The following is a 17,563-nucleotide window of genomic DNA, read 5'->3' as shown; positions in this document are numbered from 1 at the left end:
ATACTTGAAAGAAATTAAGTTCAAATGGCCAACAAGTACAGACAGGGGATTATATCATTTTTGATAAATGATAAATTACCATGCAGGTGTTAAAATCCATTATCTAAATATATAATGACATGGTAATATAAGTTATGATAATATAAATGAAAAATCAGAATATAAAAGTATATGCAAATGAAGAACCTAATTTTATTTCACACATCTTAATTTTGTTCCATCCATAATAGCAAGCATGTTGGTGGGGCACCTGGGTGGCTCAATCGGTTAAGCATCTGCCTTCATCTCAAGTCAGGATCCTAGGGTCCTGGGATGAAGCCCCACATCAGGCTCCCTGGTCAACCAGGAGCCTGCTTCTCCTTTTCCCTCTGTCCCTCCTCCAGCTCGTTCTCCCTCTCTCTCTCTCTCTCTGTCTCTCACATGTGCACGCTTTCTCTCAAATAAATAAATAAATAAAATCTTTTTTAAAAAATCAGGTATGGGGGCGCCTGGGTGGTGCAGTCCTTAGGCGTCTGCCTTCGGCTCAGGGCATGATCCTGGCGTTCTGGGATCGAGCCCCACATCAGGCTCCTCCGCTAGGAGCCTGCTTCTTCCTCTCCCGCTCCCCCTGCTTTTGTTCCCTCTCTCTCTGGCTGTCTCTCTGTCAAATAAATAAATAAAATCTTTAAAAATAAAAATAAAAAAATAAAAATAAAAAATCAGGTATGTTGAGACAAGAAAAAGAGACATGCCCTGATTATATCAAGGTCCTACAATTATGAACAGTTTTAAATGCTTACTTCAACTTCCTAATTTTCTATCTTTTCTCATGAGAATGTATTACATTCAAAATCAGAAGGGGATAAAAAGTACTTTCAAGAAAAAAAAAAAAAAAGCCCTTCAAGCAAGAATAATGGCAGACATAAAAGTCAAAACTCAGTAGAGTCCCATGCTGATAAAGAGGGATTATAAATGTTGTTTTCGCTTCCTGAAGCTCTGATATGGAATTCCCTTCTCAGTCTTACATTTTAGCCAAGAGATCCCAGGGCCAGCGCTAGGTATTCTCCTGGAATCACTTCTGTCAAGTTGACAAAAGGAGTTCAAGAATAGGGCTGAAAGATGTCATGAGATATTCACTAATCCACACTGATGTCTAATACATGTAGACTGCACGGCTGTCATATGTCATTCTCTGTCATGCAGGAGGTGAAAAGAAAATAAAGAGTACCATAGGGTACCAAGCATATATTTCAGTAAAACACTCCCTTAGTAATGTGGCAGATAAATTGGTTCTTGGAGACATACCAGTTCTACATTAATACTCAGAAGTGCTCAATCATTTGTATTATCATATTCTCTATTACTACAACCTAAGTATATAACATATAAAAAAAGTAAAAAGGTGTATTAATTCATTAAATGAAGCAAAAGATTCATCAAAACTGAAATTAGTAAGAAGTAATTAACACAATTACTGTTTGGCAAAATTAAGATGCTTTACATGCTTCCTGTGCTTTTAATTAAGCTACCTCTAATAACACTGTTCTTTCAAAAAATATAACTGTGATAAATTGCTAATATGGATGTAAAATCAATACTTCAAATATTTACTCTTATATGGACAAGTTCATAACCTCCTTACTTTTAGCAAAGTATTATTTCATAACAGCAGATTTATTTATTTAGCATTTGATGCAGTCTTTTCTGTCAGAAAACAGAGTCTTGTAAAAATTGAACAGCCAAGCAATACAATGTTATTGAGGTCTGCTGGGTGGCTGTTGTGTGTGACACACTGATTTATAACACTTTTCCACCAGCAACAGACCTACCTGTGAATCAACATAGACTGTGGATAAACGAACCTTTCCTAACACTGGAAAAGAACAAAAGAGCATGAAGTAGGGTAGAGAGTGGGAAGAAAAGTGGAAAGAAAGTGGGAAATCAAGCACTGTAATTTAATCTTCAATATACGAAATATGGCATATTTTGACACTGAATATCGGTACGTAAGATGACAAATGTATATTGTAAACATACTTTTTAAAAGATGTTCGTGTCTCCTGGTAAGTTTAGTCTTATTTTTTTCAATTTTGAGTCATATTCTGAACAAATAAACTTTATTCTTAAATCCTGGTAGTAATACAATAACGCATTTCGTTTTTACAAGATAAGAAGCCACAGTATATAATTTGTAAATGGCATTAATATTTATATTTTTAAAACTGAATTATATCACTACCTATGCAGAGGAAAACTGCTGCAATCAAATTACATTACACTCATATAATACAATAAAGTGTCCTAAGAGCAATATAGTTGGGTACTTTCTCAAGGAGTCAAATCACATTGAACTGCACAAAACATATAAATAAAATCATTATTTAAAAAAATGCACTGTTTTAAACCAATGTTAATTTACATAATTTGTGAATTTAAAAAATAAGATTACATTTGCTATGCAACCAACACAGATATACTGTATGATTCCTATTAATTTAATGGGAGTTGTAACTCCCATTAAGTTTAATGGGAGTCATACGGCCAAATCTCCACAACCTTGCTGAAAATTTACTTCCTAGCTTTCAACTAATCAAAATTATACTGAAATGAACAAAAGTAGTCAATTTTGCTAGACTGGGAAATCTAAAGTCCCTACAGTAAGTCAATTCAGCATTTTCATAGCAACAGCCATGTAGTTATTCCCAACAAGGAAAAGAACAAGGTTTTCACAATGAAGAGACAAATTGAAGCAAGGGTTTAGGAGCTCTGAAAATGTAACATTTACTCTTAACAGAAAATATGTCCTGTTTTTTTTACAATCTGGAGCCAAGTTTTCCATTTTTTTTCCTTCTCAATACACTGTCGAGAAAAAGGGGGGGGGGATCCCTTTTCAGAACCTAAAAGTATGACCAAGAAGCCTGATCAGAGGAATAAAAAGCCATATAAAAAGATACAGATAGTAACTCCTAGTAATCAACTGGTTACTATTCCCAGATCACAGTGAATTAAATCACAATTTCTTTTCAAAAGCACTTTCAAAAAAGTTACCTTATATCCACATCCACTTATCTCTACACCTCACCTCAACCACCCACACAAATACAGTACTACAATGGTTAAGCGTGATGCTGAGGGACATCAGCGTCATCCCCCTAAACTGTCAAAAATGCAATGCTTTGGCCCCACCCCAGACCTTCTAGGTGATTCTGATGCTCTTAAGAACCACTGCAGTACTTTATTCCACACCATGCTGTTCTCCACTGATTTTTTTTTTCCTCCACCACCATGCTCACTACTACCTTTGCATAGCTTCTTCAACTCATACGGAATCAGCTCAAGCATCATGATCACTTCAGCTGGAAGCCCTTCCTGACATCCACCCACCCACCCCTTACCCTTCATCCCAATGCTTCTGTGAATATCATCATCATGGCACTTACCACCCTGTTATTACAACTGTTTATTATCCTCTCAAAGATTTAGGTTATTTTTGTGATGGTTATAAAATGAGTACTTACTATAAGCCAGGCATTGTTCTAGGCACTTAGACACACTGATGAAATAAACAAAAACAACTGTTGCTCTTGTGATGCTGACACAGTGTACACGAATATAAATTTTATACATTTTCTTATATTTGTATGTAAATAAGAGAAAGAATGAATACAGGTCTGCATTATTTTAATCCTTCTTAAATTTAACCCTGGATAAAAAGCTACTACTCCTTCCAAATTATGGACCAGTCTGAGGGAAATATTTATATGCCTAAAACTTTTTTTTAATTCATATTTAACCCCTAGATCTACTTTTTTCTGCCACTCAACTAGCAAAAAGACCCTCTAGCCAAACATCATTTTTTTAGTAAGTTATCATTAATACAAAAGTCATTGTAAAATATGCTTAGAGAATTTAAAAGTGCATTTAAAACTGGAAAGACATTATTTCTACAACAGTATTCTTAAAATTTCTTGATGTACGTAAAATTAATAGGTAAAGCTGTATCTTGCATAGCTGGCATTTATATGGGCATAACTTATTTTCTAAAATAAGGATAAACAACAACGTAATTTGAACTAATTAACTAAAATTTTGACTAATGGAATCTAATTAAATACTCACTGCATAAAGAATTCAACCTGAAACCCATTTTAAAACCGACTTTGCTGAAGAACTACTATTCTTTGTAACTTGTCACTTGAGCAAGCCTTCACTTGTCTGACTTATGCTTGCCAGGGCTCCATTATATAGCATAATTTAATTCTCTAGGACACAAAAATTCAATTTACTTTCCTACTTACTGATACATGATTCCACAGTGGTTACTCTGCTTATAAAAATTGGCCAAAAGAATCAAAGCACACCAGTTTCTCAACAAAACTGATTTTTGAAGGGCTTGAGATTAGTTCTGTAGGAGTAAAATCAATTCTAAGAAAAACTTACAAAATATTTTGAAAGTCTGATCTTTCATAATCATTTTTTATTTGGAAATTCTAAACAATTTTAAAAACACACAGGGGAAAAGAGACTCTAAGAATAAATAAAACATTGTTCTTATTTTGCAAAAACAAGTATATTTAAGGGGTGAGTCTTGATTGTTCCATACTAGTTGACAGAGTTAGAGATAAAGGTAGAGAAGCTAATTCTAATAATTAAACCTTTATATAGTTAGATTTTACCATGGTAAAAACTTAAAAAAATGTTTAGTAGTTTGCCCTTTACTATGTACACAAAACATGACATATTTATAGTGTCTGTCTGACCATAAAACAAGTTAAGTCCTTGCAAATGTAGAAATTAACCTCTCATATGTATAGATGTACAATAAATCCAAAATTATGATTGGCCTTTAAAATAACATACTAAACTGAAACACTACTGTAAAGAGGAGGAAAAATAAAAGCTCTGAAAAAGGCAAGTCCATCACTAAATATAATACACAGGCTTGTTCGTTTCGTTTTGATCTTAATTAGCTATTATTACTTAAAATCCACATTTGATTTCTACTGAAAAGTCAGATGGCTGGCAAAACCAGGCTAAATCCTGGCATGGCAATCATGGGTCCTCTGGCAAGCATTACCCTGCCGACTGCTGACCTTCACTGGCCTGCTGCACGAAGTTACTTTGCCTGCCTGGCCCAATAGGTACCTGCGGTTTCTGCCCCTGAAGACCATAAGCTCAAGAGCAGGAACTGTGCCTTGTGCATTTCAGAATCCTAAGCACTTGCCTCAATTTAGTCACTTAATAAATGAGAAAGGAAGAAACCACCTAGGAAATTTTATCTAAATTATACCTGTAAGAATCCAGAAACTAATACAAAAAATGCTCATCTCTGTAAGATTTGAAAAGGTAACCATCATGTAGGGGCTCTGAAGAAACTTGATGGCTGAATGGTTAAGTTTATAACTCCTTTCCTGTGTTCTCATACCTAACTTTGATTGGTTTTCTCTATAGGTGTTCACAGAACATTATCTGCTTTCTGGCAATAAAGGACTATCATTTCGTGTAAAACTTTTCTAAGACAAAACCATATGATGCTGGATCAGTATTCTAACAGTGTGCATTAACTGTGTCTACTCTCACAGCTAGCAATGTGGATTCCTCCCAGGTTCTTTTTACCCGTAGGAGGGAACTGCTTCAAAAGCAACACCCCCTGGCCTGATGTGCCAAAAAATGAAATTTCTCTTAACAGCAGATATGAATCCTGACCTGACAGGTGACACTAGAAATAAAACTGCAGTATCTCATGAAAAAGTCTGTTTGCTAGCCCCCCCGCTGAGTTAAGCTACTGTGCCAGCAAAGTGGTCTCTATCTTGATTGGAAATTTTTTCATTATGTGGACTAATGAGCCATTGGTCCACACCTGGAATCTTTTTTAAATGTATAAAAACATTCAAACACAACAGCAGGAATTCAGTTAGTTTCCCCCCACTAAAAAACAGACGCAAAATTATAGACTATACACAAGATTTTCATAACAATCCAAGCCAGAGATTCATATTCTTAAACTCAGTTTCTGCTTGTTGTTTATCATTATGGTACTATTCATTCAGACATATTACATTTTACTGTTAGATTTGATGTATCTTTCAATTCTGATGCGAAGAGCAGTATCTTCTAAAAATAGAATATTAACCCATTTGTAACTTTCAAGCTTGACTTAAATCCAAGTGAACATTATTTACTTTCTGAATATAGAATTCCTTATTTTAAAATATTTCTAAGTTTGTCATTTATTTGAATTATATTATTAAGTTATGTCAATATATTGAAAGTAGGGGACTGGGAAGGCAAGAAGAAAATGATGAAATATAATTTTGGGACAGCAATTCAAATAAAACCCTTTCAGCAAAATTAAAATGTTAACACTGAAGTTTATTACAAAGATGCTGGAATAATAAGCTTCTTTTAGCTGACACGGCTTCCTTTTTGCCTCCACTTATCATTTTATTAATAGGTATAAAATGGGATCACTTGAAAATATATATAAAACCAATTTTAAAATTTTAAAATATTTTCTTCAAGAATACTTAATTGGGACAAATAAAACCCATGCATTTCTCAGAGATTTTGTATTCTTCACAGATTTTACAAGATTAATATAGTTTCACACTGAATACATAACTACCACTATCAAGTAGCTATAAAATTAACATATCTTAGCTCCATATTAACTTCTGACCTGCTCTATAAAAAGCAACTGAAAGGGTGTTATTTTCACATGGAAACAGTATGTAAGACTAAAGAAATAACGGATACTGAGAAATCCATACAGTAATTAATAAATGATGGTTCTGATTATTTCATTAAGCTTCAAAAGTGTATTTACTTCTTTAAAAATCAGGTCCATCTTCAAAAAGATATAAATAACATTCAAAAGCAAGCACTACAAAAAAAACCCCAATATTTTCCAGAAGATATGAAAAAAACTTTATTTAGGAGTTTTAGAACTAAACTATGACGTCACTTAAGAAGCAAACAAACTGAAGATGAAGTGAAAAAATTGACATGAAATGCTTTCAATTTTACTGGAATAAATTTAGTAGATAAGTGTAAAATATATACCAAAGCAAAGCTTTCATTTACTTCTCTCAGGGATTATTAACAATAATATTTTACAAATTTATGTGAAACATAAATTCAGACTTACAACACTTCCTTCTGTACTATAGCTGTGTGTAATGAAAATAAATTCAACCACCAAAAAAAGAATTTGACATTCGGGAAATCTTTTTAACAGCTACTTTTTAAAATAAAACTCATTCTAGCCACTTCTATATACAGAATTTTGCATAGTTTAAGTTCACCCAGATTTAAAAAATAAAATTTAAATTGCATCTTACCTTCTGTATTCGGTAAGAAGCTGATTATAATGACAAACCACAGACTTCGCATTCTGCAACCAGAAGACACCATTATTGATCCCTTTAAATATTTTCTTTGTATTCCTTAATGAATCTAGTTATAAATGCCCAGCTTCATCGAACCCAGCAGTCTGCATCATTGATCCTCATATCTGAAAAACAAACAAATCCATCATTTACTCTTATGGTCCTGTTACGTCACAAAAAAATGCAAAAATAATAACAACAAGTCTCTCTCTCCCTCCCTGCCTCCCTCCATCTCCTAAGTATTAAAAAAAAAAATGGTATATATTTTGATTTTACATCCAATATGGGAGCTGCTCTACATACTGGATATCTGGGCCTTAAAAGAATATAAAGAAAATGATCAAAGCTCAAAAAACATTTATAGATAACCATGACATATGAATTCGTAGAACAGCTATATAAATCCCTAATGATTTTTTTCTTTGAAAAGCTTAGGAAGTCATTCTAGAACAATACATCTGTCTCTCTATGCCACGTATAAGTCTTTTTACCAAATTACTAGCTTTAGTATCTATTGCTTCTAAAAAATTTTATAAAAACATATACTTTTTTGTTTGTTTGTTTCTAGTGATGATAACAGCAATACTATCTACTATTTTACCCTGTTATCTTGCAGGACAGATTAGAGGTATAATTAAGCAGTTTATTTTTCTATACAAGGATGTACAATTTTTAAAACATGGGTGTAATTTATAATGGCATTCCAAAAACACCACATTCTTAAACACTACATATCAAATTGCTATAGTTATTCATAGAGGGAGCAGTTTGATAAAGGGTCTCTTAACTACTTCATTTTTAAGTTTTAGATTTTCCTATATTGGGGGTTTTTTAATAGCAAAGTATAACTTAGTAAGATTAAACTTATATCTTTTTTTTTTAAGATTTTTTTATTTATTTATTTGACATGACAGAGACAGCCAATGAGAGAGGGAACAGAAGCAGGGGGAGTGGGAGAGGAAGAAGCAGGCTCCCAGCTGAGGAGCCTGACATGGGGCTAGATCCCAGAAGGCTGGGATCACGCCCTGAGCCGAAGGCAGACGCTTAACGACTGTGCCACCCAGGCACCCCTAAACTTATATCCTTAAGCAGGTTGGTCCATCCACTAGACCCAAATAAAAACCCCAAGACCATGATGATTGCATCTCTGAGGTTGTAACACTATTTTTCTAAAAACTGGGAGGGGGTAAAGAACATAAAACCTGGAGCCAAGTCTAATTCTGACTAGCCCTTAAGAATCCAGTTCTTCAACTGGAGAGGATACAAAAACTTCAGGAGCATGACTTACTCAGTATTTCTCAGTTCCTAGAACATAAGACCAGGTTATTTGCTAGGTTCTACTGAAGTGTTTCACTTCTGCCTAGGTTAACATGAGGAATCAGAGTAAATACTAGTCTTGCAATACACGTAAAATGTAGACAGTTCTCAAATACATCTAGCCTCCTGATCTAGCCTTGACGATAGAAAAATTACAAAATTTTCCTTTAAAGGGATATCTGAACAGTTTCTTCATATTAACTTCCTGTAATTTTCTTCTAAATAATACTCTTACCAAGTTCTCTCAATCTATCATTAATCTGTTGCAGACAAAGAGTTTCTTAAAATGGGGGAGTGAGGGGAATATCTCCCATTCCGAAGCTGTATCTATAAAAAAGGAACCCATATAACTTAGATGCTGTCACGAAAGCATAAAGAAAATTTAGAAAAATTTTCCTAGATAACTCTGGAGTTCTCTCTTTCACATTATCTGAGCTACTCTGCATTTACTACATGCTTCATGTATCATATATGATTCTATTAGCAGTTTACTATATTCTATTATCAGTTCACTATATTCTATTATCAGTTCACTATGATATAATTTCAATGGAAAAGCAGTCAGATTCTAAGTAGTTTGGAACACTTATCACCCTACAAAGTCACTACCTTGCTTCACCGACAACCACAGCAAAAACAATGTAAAAAATTAACCTGGAGCTATTATCTGGTGTTTAAATATAAAGATCCATAAAATCACAGATGAAACTAGCAAGATTTCCGTAATAAGCAGTTTGTTTTATCATGCTTATAATTTAAGAGATAAAACTGCTTCCCTATACATCCCTCTATGACCCAGAACAGCTCGATTTTTTAGCTCTTTTTTAAACTACTGAAGACGTTGGGTGTCAGAAATGGTGTTACCCAGTTCTAAGAACACTTCAGATGATTCTATGCCCAAAGAAATTTGACAAAGACAAAGGAAAGGGCAAACTTCCTCTCCTGAATGCCAAAAATATAAAAAGAATGATATATCAAAAATTAATCTGATGGGGAAACATGGCACACAACCTTGTAGAATTGGCTACCTCTATTCTTTTCTCACACTGAACTCCCAAAGAGTATTCAAAAGACAAAACCCAATGTTAACCTGCAGTTTACAACTGCTGTGTCAAATTACCTCCCTTGAAACTGCAAAAATATAAAACTTTATATTTTATATAAAGCACAAAGAGAAGTCAGATAATTTCATGACCTATAACACTGGAAAGGCTAATCAAGAAACAACTTCTTATATCCTCCATATTGTTCAATGATCTGATCAAGCAATCAGAATAATTTTAATGTGTGGATGAGACACGTTAATTAGTACGCGTAAAATAAAGTCAGCCTCTGGAATTCTCCTGATTTAAGCGAAGAATTCTGACTGTCCAAGTACTGTTTATAATGAGTATTTTCATTTCAATGATATGCATACAGGCTGTCTGCCCACATGCACAACTCTTGAACACATTTCTACTTTCTTAAAGCAATCCAAGATCAGTCTGTCTTCGGTCATCTGCTATTTGAAAGGGTCCTTGTTTTTGGGAAGAAAGGGAAGGAAGAAATCAGAGACTGATGACTGCTTCTTAGGAAACAGCTGCCAAGATTGGAAAACCTCTGCTAGTAAGGGGAAAACGAGGAGGAAACCGCACAACCAAGACCTCTTTTGTGGTCTTTGGCCAGGACAGATATTTCATGAACTGATTTTAACTCTAGTAAAATTTAAGTGTATTCTTAAGGATTTTAATGTGAAACACAATTTTAAGGTTTGAGAATGTGAAACACAATATTAAAATTACACTGTAGTCAATTATGAGACTTAGTATAGATGATTATTTCTAAAAAACAGAAACAGGTTCTGGAATGTAATAAAATCATGGTTTTCTTTATGCAAATAAAGCTTATGTCCATCTGTGCAATAAGTAAAAAGAATACCAAATTTATTTTTCTCATACTACAATCTATATCCAATCATTTTCACATCAAATAAAATTATTTACAAAAATTCAAGCTTTAAACGGAATTTTGAAAATGAAGTCAAAAGATTTTATTGCTCTTATCCAAATTAAGGGGCTCCTGGGTGGCTCAGTCGTTAAGCGTCTGCCTTCAGCTCAGGTCATGATCCCGGAGTCCTGGGATCAAGTCCTGCATCAGGGCTCCCTGCTCGGCCGGAAGCCTGCTTCTCCCTCTCCCACTCCCCCGGCTTGTGTTCCCTCTCTTGCTGTCTCTCTCTGTCAAATAAATAAAATCTTTAAAAAAAAAAAAACAACAAAAAGAAAAAACAAATTAAAAACAACCTTCCAGTAAAAAAAGTCAATGAAAATTGAAATACTTAACAAACCACAATTAGTTAAAGATAGAATGAATAAATAATCAACCATGGTGAAACTAATCTTAGGAAAACACTGTTCCCAATCAAAGTGGAGCCAAAGGACGCTCATAGACATAAACGTAGCGAGCTAACAGCCTCCTCCTTCAAACGCTTGAACTACCTGCAAAATGAAGCTCAGCAAAAGCTTCTCGGGATGCAAAACAAAAACAAGGAATAAAATCAGGGAAAAAAAGCTATTAAATGTCCTTTCAGTGAACAGAAAGCATTAAGTAATTCTCCATATTAATAACCAGTTTGTCCTTAGATTTTAAAAAAACCCTTTCCAAGAACTTTAGTGAGGAACTGTGACTATGAAGGCACAGTGCACAGATCAAACTCCTCTTAATGCTAAGTAACGGTTCATTTCTTAATAAAATCAGATAACAACATTTCTACTTAAACTATAAATAATATGGTTTTAAAAATTCCAAACCACTTCTAATGTTCAACCTTGTTTTTATCCTTCAAATAAGAAGACTCAAACAATTTTATCCTAATCTTATTTCCACCAAACCTCTGTCAAGGTTTTAGATCTAAATATCCCACTACTCTGTCAGGTAAAAAGTCAATTAATGCATCATTACTACTAAACCTTCCAAAGCTAAACAATGACTTCCAGGAATATGCCTCAGCAATGTTTATACTCCTCAATGCTTTATACACTACTTAAATTGTACAGTTAGGTATAGTCTTTCAAACAGTAACCTGCTTATATCTATTGGCTGCATAAAACATGCCATGCTTTAAACTGTCAGCAAAATTAGGAAAATACTACTAATCAGTTTCAGCATTCAAGTATTTATGTTACATTACCAGGAAATCACATTTAATCTCGTATGTGATGTGCCGGTTCAGCAAAAATAGAAAAAAATAAAACCTGTTTGTGTCAGTGAAAGAGGCAGACTAGACCACGCTTCAAACTAATAAGAGAAAAAGATAATTTAAAGTTTCCTAAAACTGGTTAACTAAGGTTGATATTCTATTAGTAGTAAAACCAACATAAAGATTCACATCCAAAGCTTTGTCTTTGAGTTCTACTTATGGACACTGAGGTATTAAGACCACTGGATGATAAACCCAAAACAACTAAACGCACGAGAGCAGGGAAAGAAAAGCACCATCTAAGCATGTGAATAAAGTCACCCATCCTTGTTATTATGCACTAGTGTTGTGTAAAAGGAAACATTAATGCTTCGTTCTATGCACTAAATGTATGTCAGTGCTAAATGAAAGACAAAGAGGCTGTCTATAGAAAATCAGTCTTTCTAATCTTATCTGCACTGTAAAATTATGATTATGAAATGGAACTTACTAGCAAATGAGAGCTGCTCTTCTATATATTACCCAAAGAAACAAAACGACAACAAAAAAGGGTAATACTAACCCCATTATGCCCCCATGCAAAGGCTTAGAAAATGAAAAATAAATTACACTTTCATTTCAATCTAAATCTCATTCGGGGTGTTCACTTTCCAGAAATATCTTATGTGTGGGCCTGACAGGCCAGAATTCCCCCTTCTTGTTAACATCGGAGAAAACACTGACACTCTTGGGAGTTTTCTTTCAGTAAATTGTCTAAGTAAACCCTTGCTATCGCTAATCAGTGGGCTTATTTTAGCTCCATTCAACGTTCTTTTGTGTTTCAGTTTATTTTCTTTCATTTGACAAAGATAGTTTGGGGCTGGGAATGCTGATAGAGATTTAAAAACCACGTGGCCAATCACCAGTCACCGCCCTCTTTCTCCATTTCATTTCTGTGGACACTGGTATCAAGTCCAGAGTACTTTAATTAAATTATTTATGCCAAAGTCTCCTTAACATTCATTACTGGTCTGACCCCTTACTGAAACTTCTGCACTGTGAGGGAATAAATTCTTCTAGAAGAGGTCTTAGAGCAGAAAAGAGAAGAGTTCAGGAATGCTCCTAGAAAATTACATCAGCAATCCGCTATAACATCTACCAGCCATGCTGAGCATGCAAAAGAGACTTGTAGCTGTGGACAATGGAGGCACAGTGCAAGGCAGTCTGTCATTCTCTTCATTAAAATCCTTCCAGTTGAAAAATAAAAACAAATTGCTGTCATTTTCAAACCAATGCAGGGGACATTTATGACTGAACATAAACTTGCAAATTAAGTCTCAAAAGAAAAACAACAACAACAAAAAAGTTACATGCCCAGTTCAAAATATTATCTTACATTATCATAAAAAGTTGATGGCTTCCTCAACTTTTCTACCAAAAAAAAAAAAAAGTAAATCCATTTGTTTAAAATACTTTGTATTTATTGTTAAATTATAATCCACCTACGATATAAGAAGTTAGTTTTTTCTTCATTTGAGGGAAAGGGAAAGATATTTTTAAACGACAGTCCTCTCCAAATTTAAGACATTCTGAATGTTTCCCTTTAACTTTCTTTTTTTTAAAAAAATATTTTATTTATTTGACACAGAGAGAGACAGCCAGCGAGAGAGGGAACACAAGCAGGGGGAGTGGGAGAGGAAGAAGCAGGCTCCCAGCAGAAGAGCCTGACATGGGGCTCGATCCCAGAACTCTGGGATCATGCCCTGAGCCAAAGGCAGACGCTTAACGACTGAGCCACCCAGGCGCCCCTCCCTTTAACTTTCTTTTTTTTTTTTTTAAGATTTTTTATTTATTTATTTGACAGAGAGAGACAGCCAGTGAGAGAGGGAACACAAGCAGGGGGAGAGGGAGAGGAAGAAGCAGGCTCCCAGCAGAGGAGCCCGATGTGGAACTCGATCCCGGAACGCCGGAATCACGCCCTGAGCGGAAGGCAGCCGCCTATGGACTGCGTTACCCAGGCGCCCCCTCCCTTTAACTTTCTAATAGTTTAGAATTCTTGTGCAATTTTTTTTAGTTATATACAAATTATGGGTACTATAGCCAAAAATTATTTCCTAAGTGCCTATTATGGGCAAAACACTATATTAGACATACATCACTAATTCTTCATGAGGTAAATATTATAAAGGTCAGAAATCTGACCCTCTGAGAGGAAAAGTAACATGATTGAAGTTATTCAGCTAACAAGTAGCAGAGCTTGAATTCTAATCAAGGCTAATTACAAAGCCATTCTTTCTGCTAGTCACTACATTATTCATCAACAAATATTTACTGAGCATCTATTATGTGGTGGGTACTGAGGAACAGAAGAGACAAACTCTTTACGCTTGGGAGATTACATTCCACCTCAAAAATAACCCTTCCTAATAAAAAGCTGTAATTGCCTGGTTCATAGTTAGGTCTAAATAGTTTATTCATAGCACTTCATGAAATCTTCACAACTTGAAGAAATATATATTATTATTTCCATTTTGCCTTAAAATGAGAATACATATACTGTTCAAGAACAGGAAGTAAATACCAGTGCTGGGATATAAACCCATGTTCTAAAACCACAATTGCCACTAATTAAGCAGCTCGGATAAACTTACTTTGTTTTATCATCTTTCCCTTTAGAATAAGAAATGGAAGTAAAACAAAGGTATTTTGGGATTGTGAAAATGACAAAATACCAAAAGAATAATGAGTTGATTTTCAAAATGTTTACATTTGTAAAACTAACAACCCTTAGGTAATGATAGTTAGATGTTAACTTAATTTTTATTATTTCCAGTCAAGCTATCTTAATTTCATTCACTTATAGTGCTATTTAAATTAACAAACTTGGGGCGCCTGGGTGGCACAACGGTTAAGCGTCTGCCTTTGGCTCAGGGCGTGATCCCGGGGTTCTGGGATTGAGCCCCACATCAGGCTCCTCCGCTATGAGCCTGCTTCTTCCTCTCCCACTCCCCCTGCTTGTGTCCTCTCTTGCTGGCTGTCTCTATCTCTGTCAAATAAATAAATAAAATCTTAAAAAAAAATAAAATAAAATAAAATAAATTAACAAACTATTCTAAACTAATAAATCTTATCAGCCAAAATACCTGAGAAGTTGCTTACAAATCAAGCAATAAACTTAAGTATTTCCTCCGATTATAATTAATAATAAATCTTAACAGTCCTGGAAAAAATGTTTTCACATTAACATCTATAATATTATGGACTAATCATTCATTGTTCAGCCAAACAGGAAAGAAAAAAATCCAATGTTGCTCATGAGATTCAATCTTATGTTTGGCTCACTGCACTGGATCCTTTGTTCATAAATCATCGTTACTAGTCATTCCCTGAATCAATATTCAGATTCCCTCTTGGTCTATATATACAACCACTAAATGAAATAATAATGACCCAGGATCTGTTGTATATAAGATCATCAATATCACCATCAGAGGTTTCTTAGAGATAATTAGGTAATCTGAGTAAACTATGTCAAATGATCTTAAAAATAAATATGAAAAATTACTATGAATACACAGTAAGAAGCTGAAGAAAATTTTGTGAAGTATAGCACATTGCCTTATGTAATCAATAAATGATACAACTCATTTGCAAGCTATGTCAAAATATATAGTGTCATCTAAACTTACAATTTTCACTTCTAAAATAAAGTAGATAATATTAACACTATAATTGCATGTTTGTCAGTTTAGGTCAATGACTAGTGATTACATTCTAGATATTTCTGATATTGAGTACTGGGAGTAGTGTTACTTGTTAATTATTTTTACCTTATATATTATTAATTGGTCCTGTGTTAGTTCAAAAGGAATTATAATACAGATTAAGATATCATTGCCACCTTCAAAAAGTTAATAATCTTCTCAGGAGAAATAGAAATAGAAGAAAATGACTAAGACCCAAAATATGCATTAATTAGTAATTGTTATACTCCCCTAAAACTCTATGGTAATAAATGTATTTCATACCATAATAATGAGAGAGAAGAGAAATAAAAGCAGTTTCTGGACCTGTGTTTTTCTTGAGATGCGTACCTAGATCAACTAACATCATCTGCATAGAAAGAGTCCAAAATTGAGATCAGGAGCACACTGTGGAATCCTGCCTAAACCTACCACTGTGAAGGTTGATACAATTCACAAACCTGTAGTCCCCAAGTCAACCAACTATATATGAGCATAGGAATAGACAATAAATCTACTATCCCATTATTTTCCCAGTTATTCCAACTACACATTTATGGTCCTGATTCTATCTTAAGTAATCTTAAAGTAGATTTTTGGGGGCTACTGCAATATGTTTCACTAGGGCTTATCCCTTCTCTCAAAAAATCTCTCAGCAATTATTCTAATAATTCACATTCTAAAAATTTTATCTAAAGGAGTTGCTATTTCAGAAAAACATCTTTTGAAACCTACTTATACATGATCACATTGGCAGCCATAATGATAATAACCTGAGTTACTCAGGTCACATATTTCACACTCTGACTTCATGGGACTACTACACATGATCAAAAAGCAAGATGACATCAGGGACTTCTTCCAGAAAAAGCAAGTTCTTGTGCCTTGACAAGGGTTGCTTTCTTCAAACCCTATGTTCCATACCATATAAATCTGTGTCTATAAGCAAAATTCAAGACAACAGCATTTTATTGAGTTGTGAAAAAAAATCAATTATTTCTGAAAATTAATTTAATTAACAATAGAAATAAAGTTGTAGTCTAAGTATTAAGAAATAGTAATGGACTGGGTTATGCTGAATGGTTGTTAAATACAAAACAAATAAAAATAAAACATAAACTTTAGTTCATTAAAAAATTAAAATCAGGTTGTATGTGTTAGTGCTTCTTAACTACTCAATCATGCAGTGGGGGAGGTATTTGGTTTTTAGAAAAGAAGATTTGCAACTTCAAAATGTAAATTTATAGCCTCTATTAAAATTTCAAATAATATTCAAGTGGTAATAAAAGAATGATGTTTAATAAAAAAATATATAGGTTATAAAAAGCTGAGAAAAACTGACTAGAAGCTTGAATTAACTTGCCAAGACTCTTTTTTTTTTAAAGATTTTATTTATTTGAGAGCGTGAGCATGGCAGGGAGAGGCAGAGGGTGAGGGAGAAGCAGACTTCCCACTGAGCAGGAAGCCCAACGTGGGGCTCCATCCCAGGACCCTGAGAGCATGACCTTAGCTAAAGTCAGGTGGCTTAACCGACGGAGCCACCCAGGAGCCCCAAGACCCTCTTATTTAGTAAAAGACTAATGTATTTTGTAGTATTTCAACAATTCAGAAAACTTTGAGGAAAATATATTCCTTGTTACTAGGCCGTATATAAAGAAAAGCAAAAAACTGTACTTAGTAACTACCACTGATAATTACTAGTGAGTCTTCGAATCTCATAAGTTAAAAATTATCAATAGTATTCCATTATGTTTGGAAAGATGAGAAACAAGGGACTATGTAGACTGGTATTACAAAGCAGGTATCAGGAAACTTTTTCAATAAATGACCAAACGGTAAATATTTTAGGCTTTAAGGACCATATAGTCTCTGCCATTATAGCATGAAACCTGCCATAGACAATACATAATAATGAATGAGCGTGGCTGTGGGCCAATAAACTTCACTACAAAAAAACAGACAGCCAGCTACAGTTTGCCAAC

At 34.3% G+C, this 17,563-nt stretch overlaps 1 protein-coding gene across 20 annotated transcripts in view; it reads right to left on the bottom strand.

Annotated features, from left to right (window-relative positions):
* ADGRL2 (adhesion G protein-coupled receptor L2) overlaps positions 1-17,563 on the bottom strand; it is a 609,194-nt gene that overhangs the window by 144,654 nt on the left and 446,977 nt on the right. For all 20 annotated transcript variants that reach the window (XM_034653754.1, XM_034653755.1, XM_034653756.1 and 17 more), the window contains one exon: positions 7,320-7,492. In XM_034653754.1, coding sequence (XP_034509645.1) covers positions 7,320-7,392 — 73 coding nt within the window. In that variant the 5' untranslated portion in view covers positions 7,393-7,492. The remainder of the gene's footprint in view (positions 1-7,319; positions 7,493-17,563) is intronic.

The sequence above is a fragment of the Ailuropoda melanoleuca genome, chromosome 2 (assembly GCF_002007445.2).
Source record: "Ailuropoda melanoleuca isolate Jingjing chromosome 2, ASM200744v2, whole genome shotgun sequence".
Classification (NCBI taxonomy): domain Eukaryota; kingdom Metazoa; phylum Chordata; class Mammalia; order Carnivora; family Ursidae; genus Ailuropoda; species Ailuropoda melanoleuca.
This window is presented reverse-complemented; position numbering and strand designations above follow the sequence as displayed.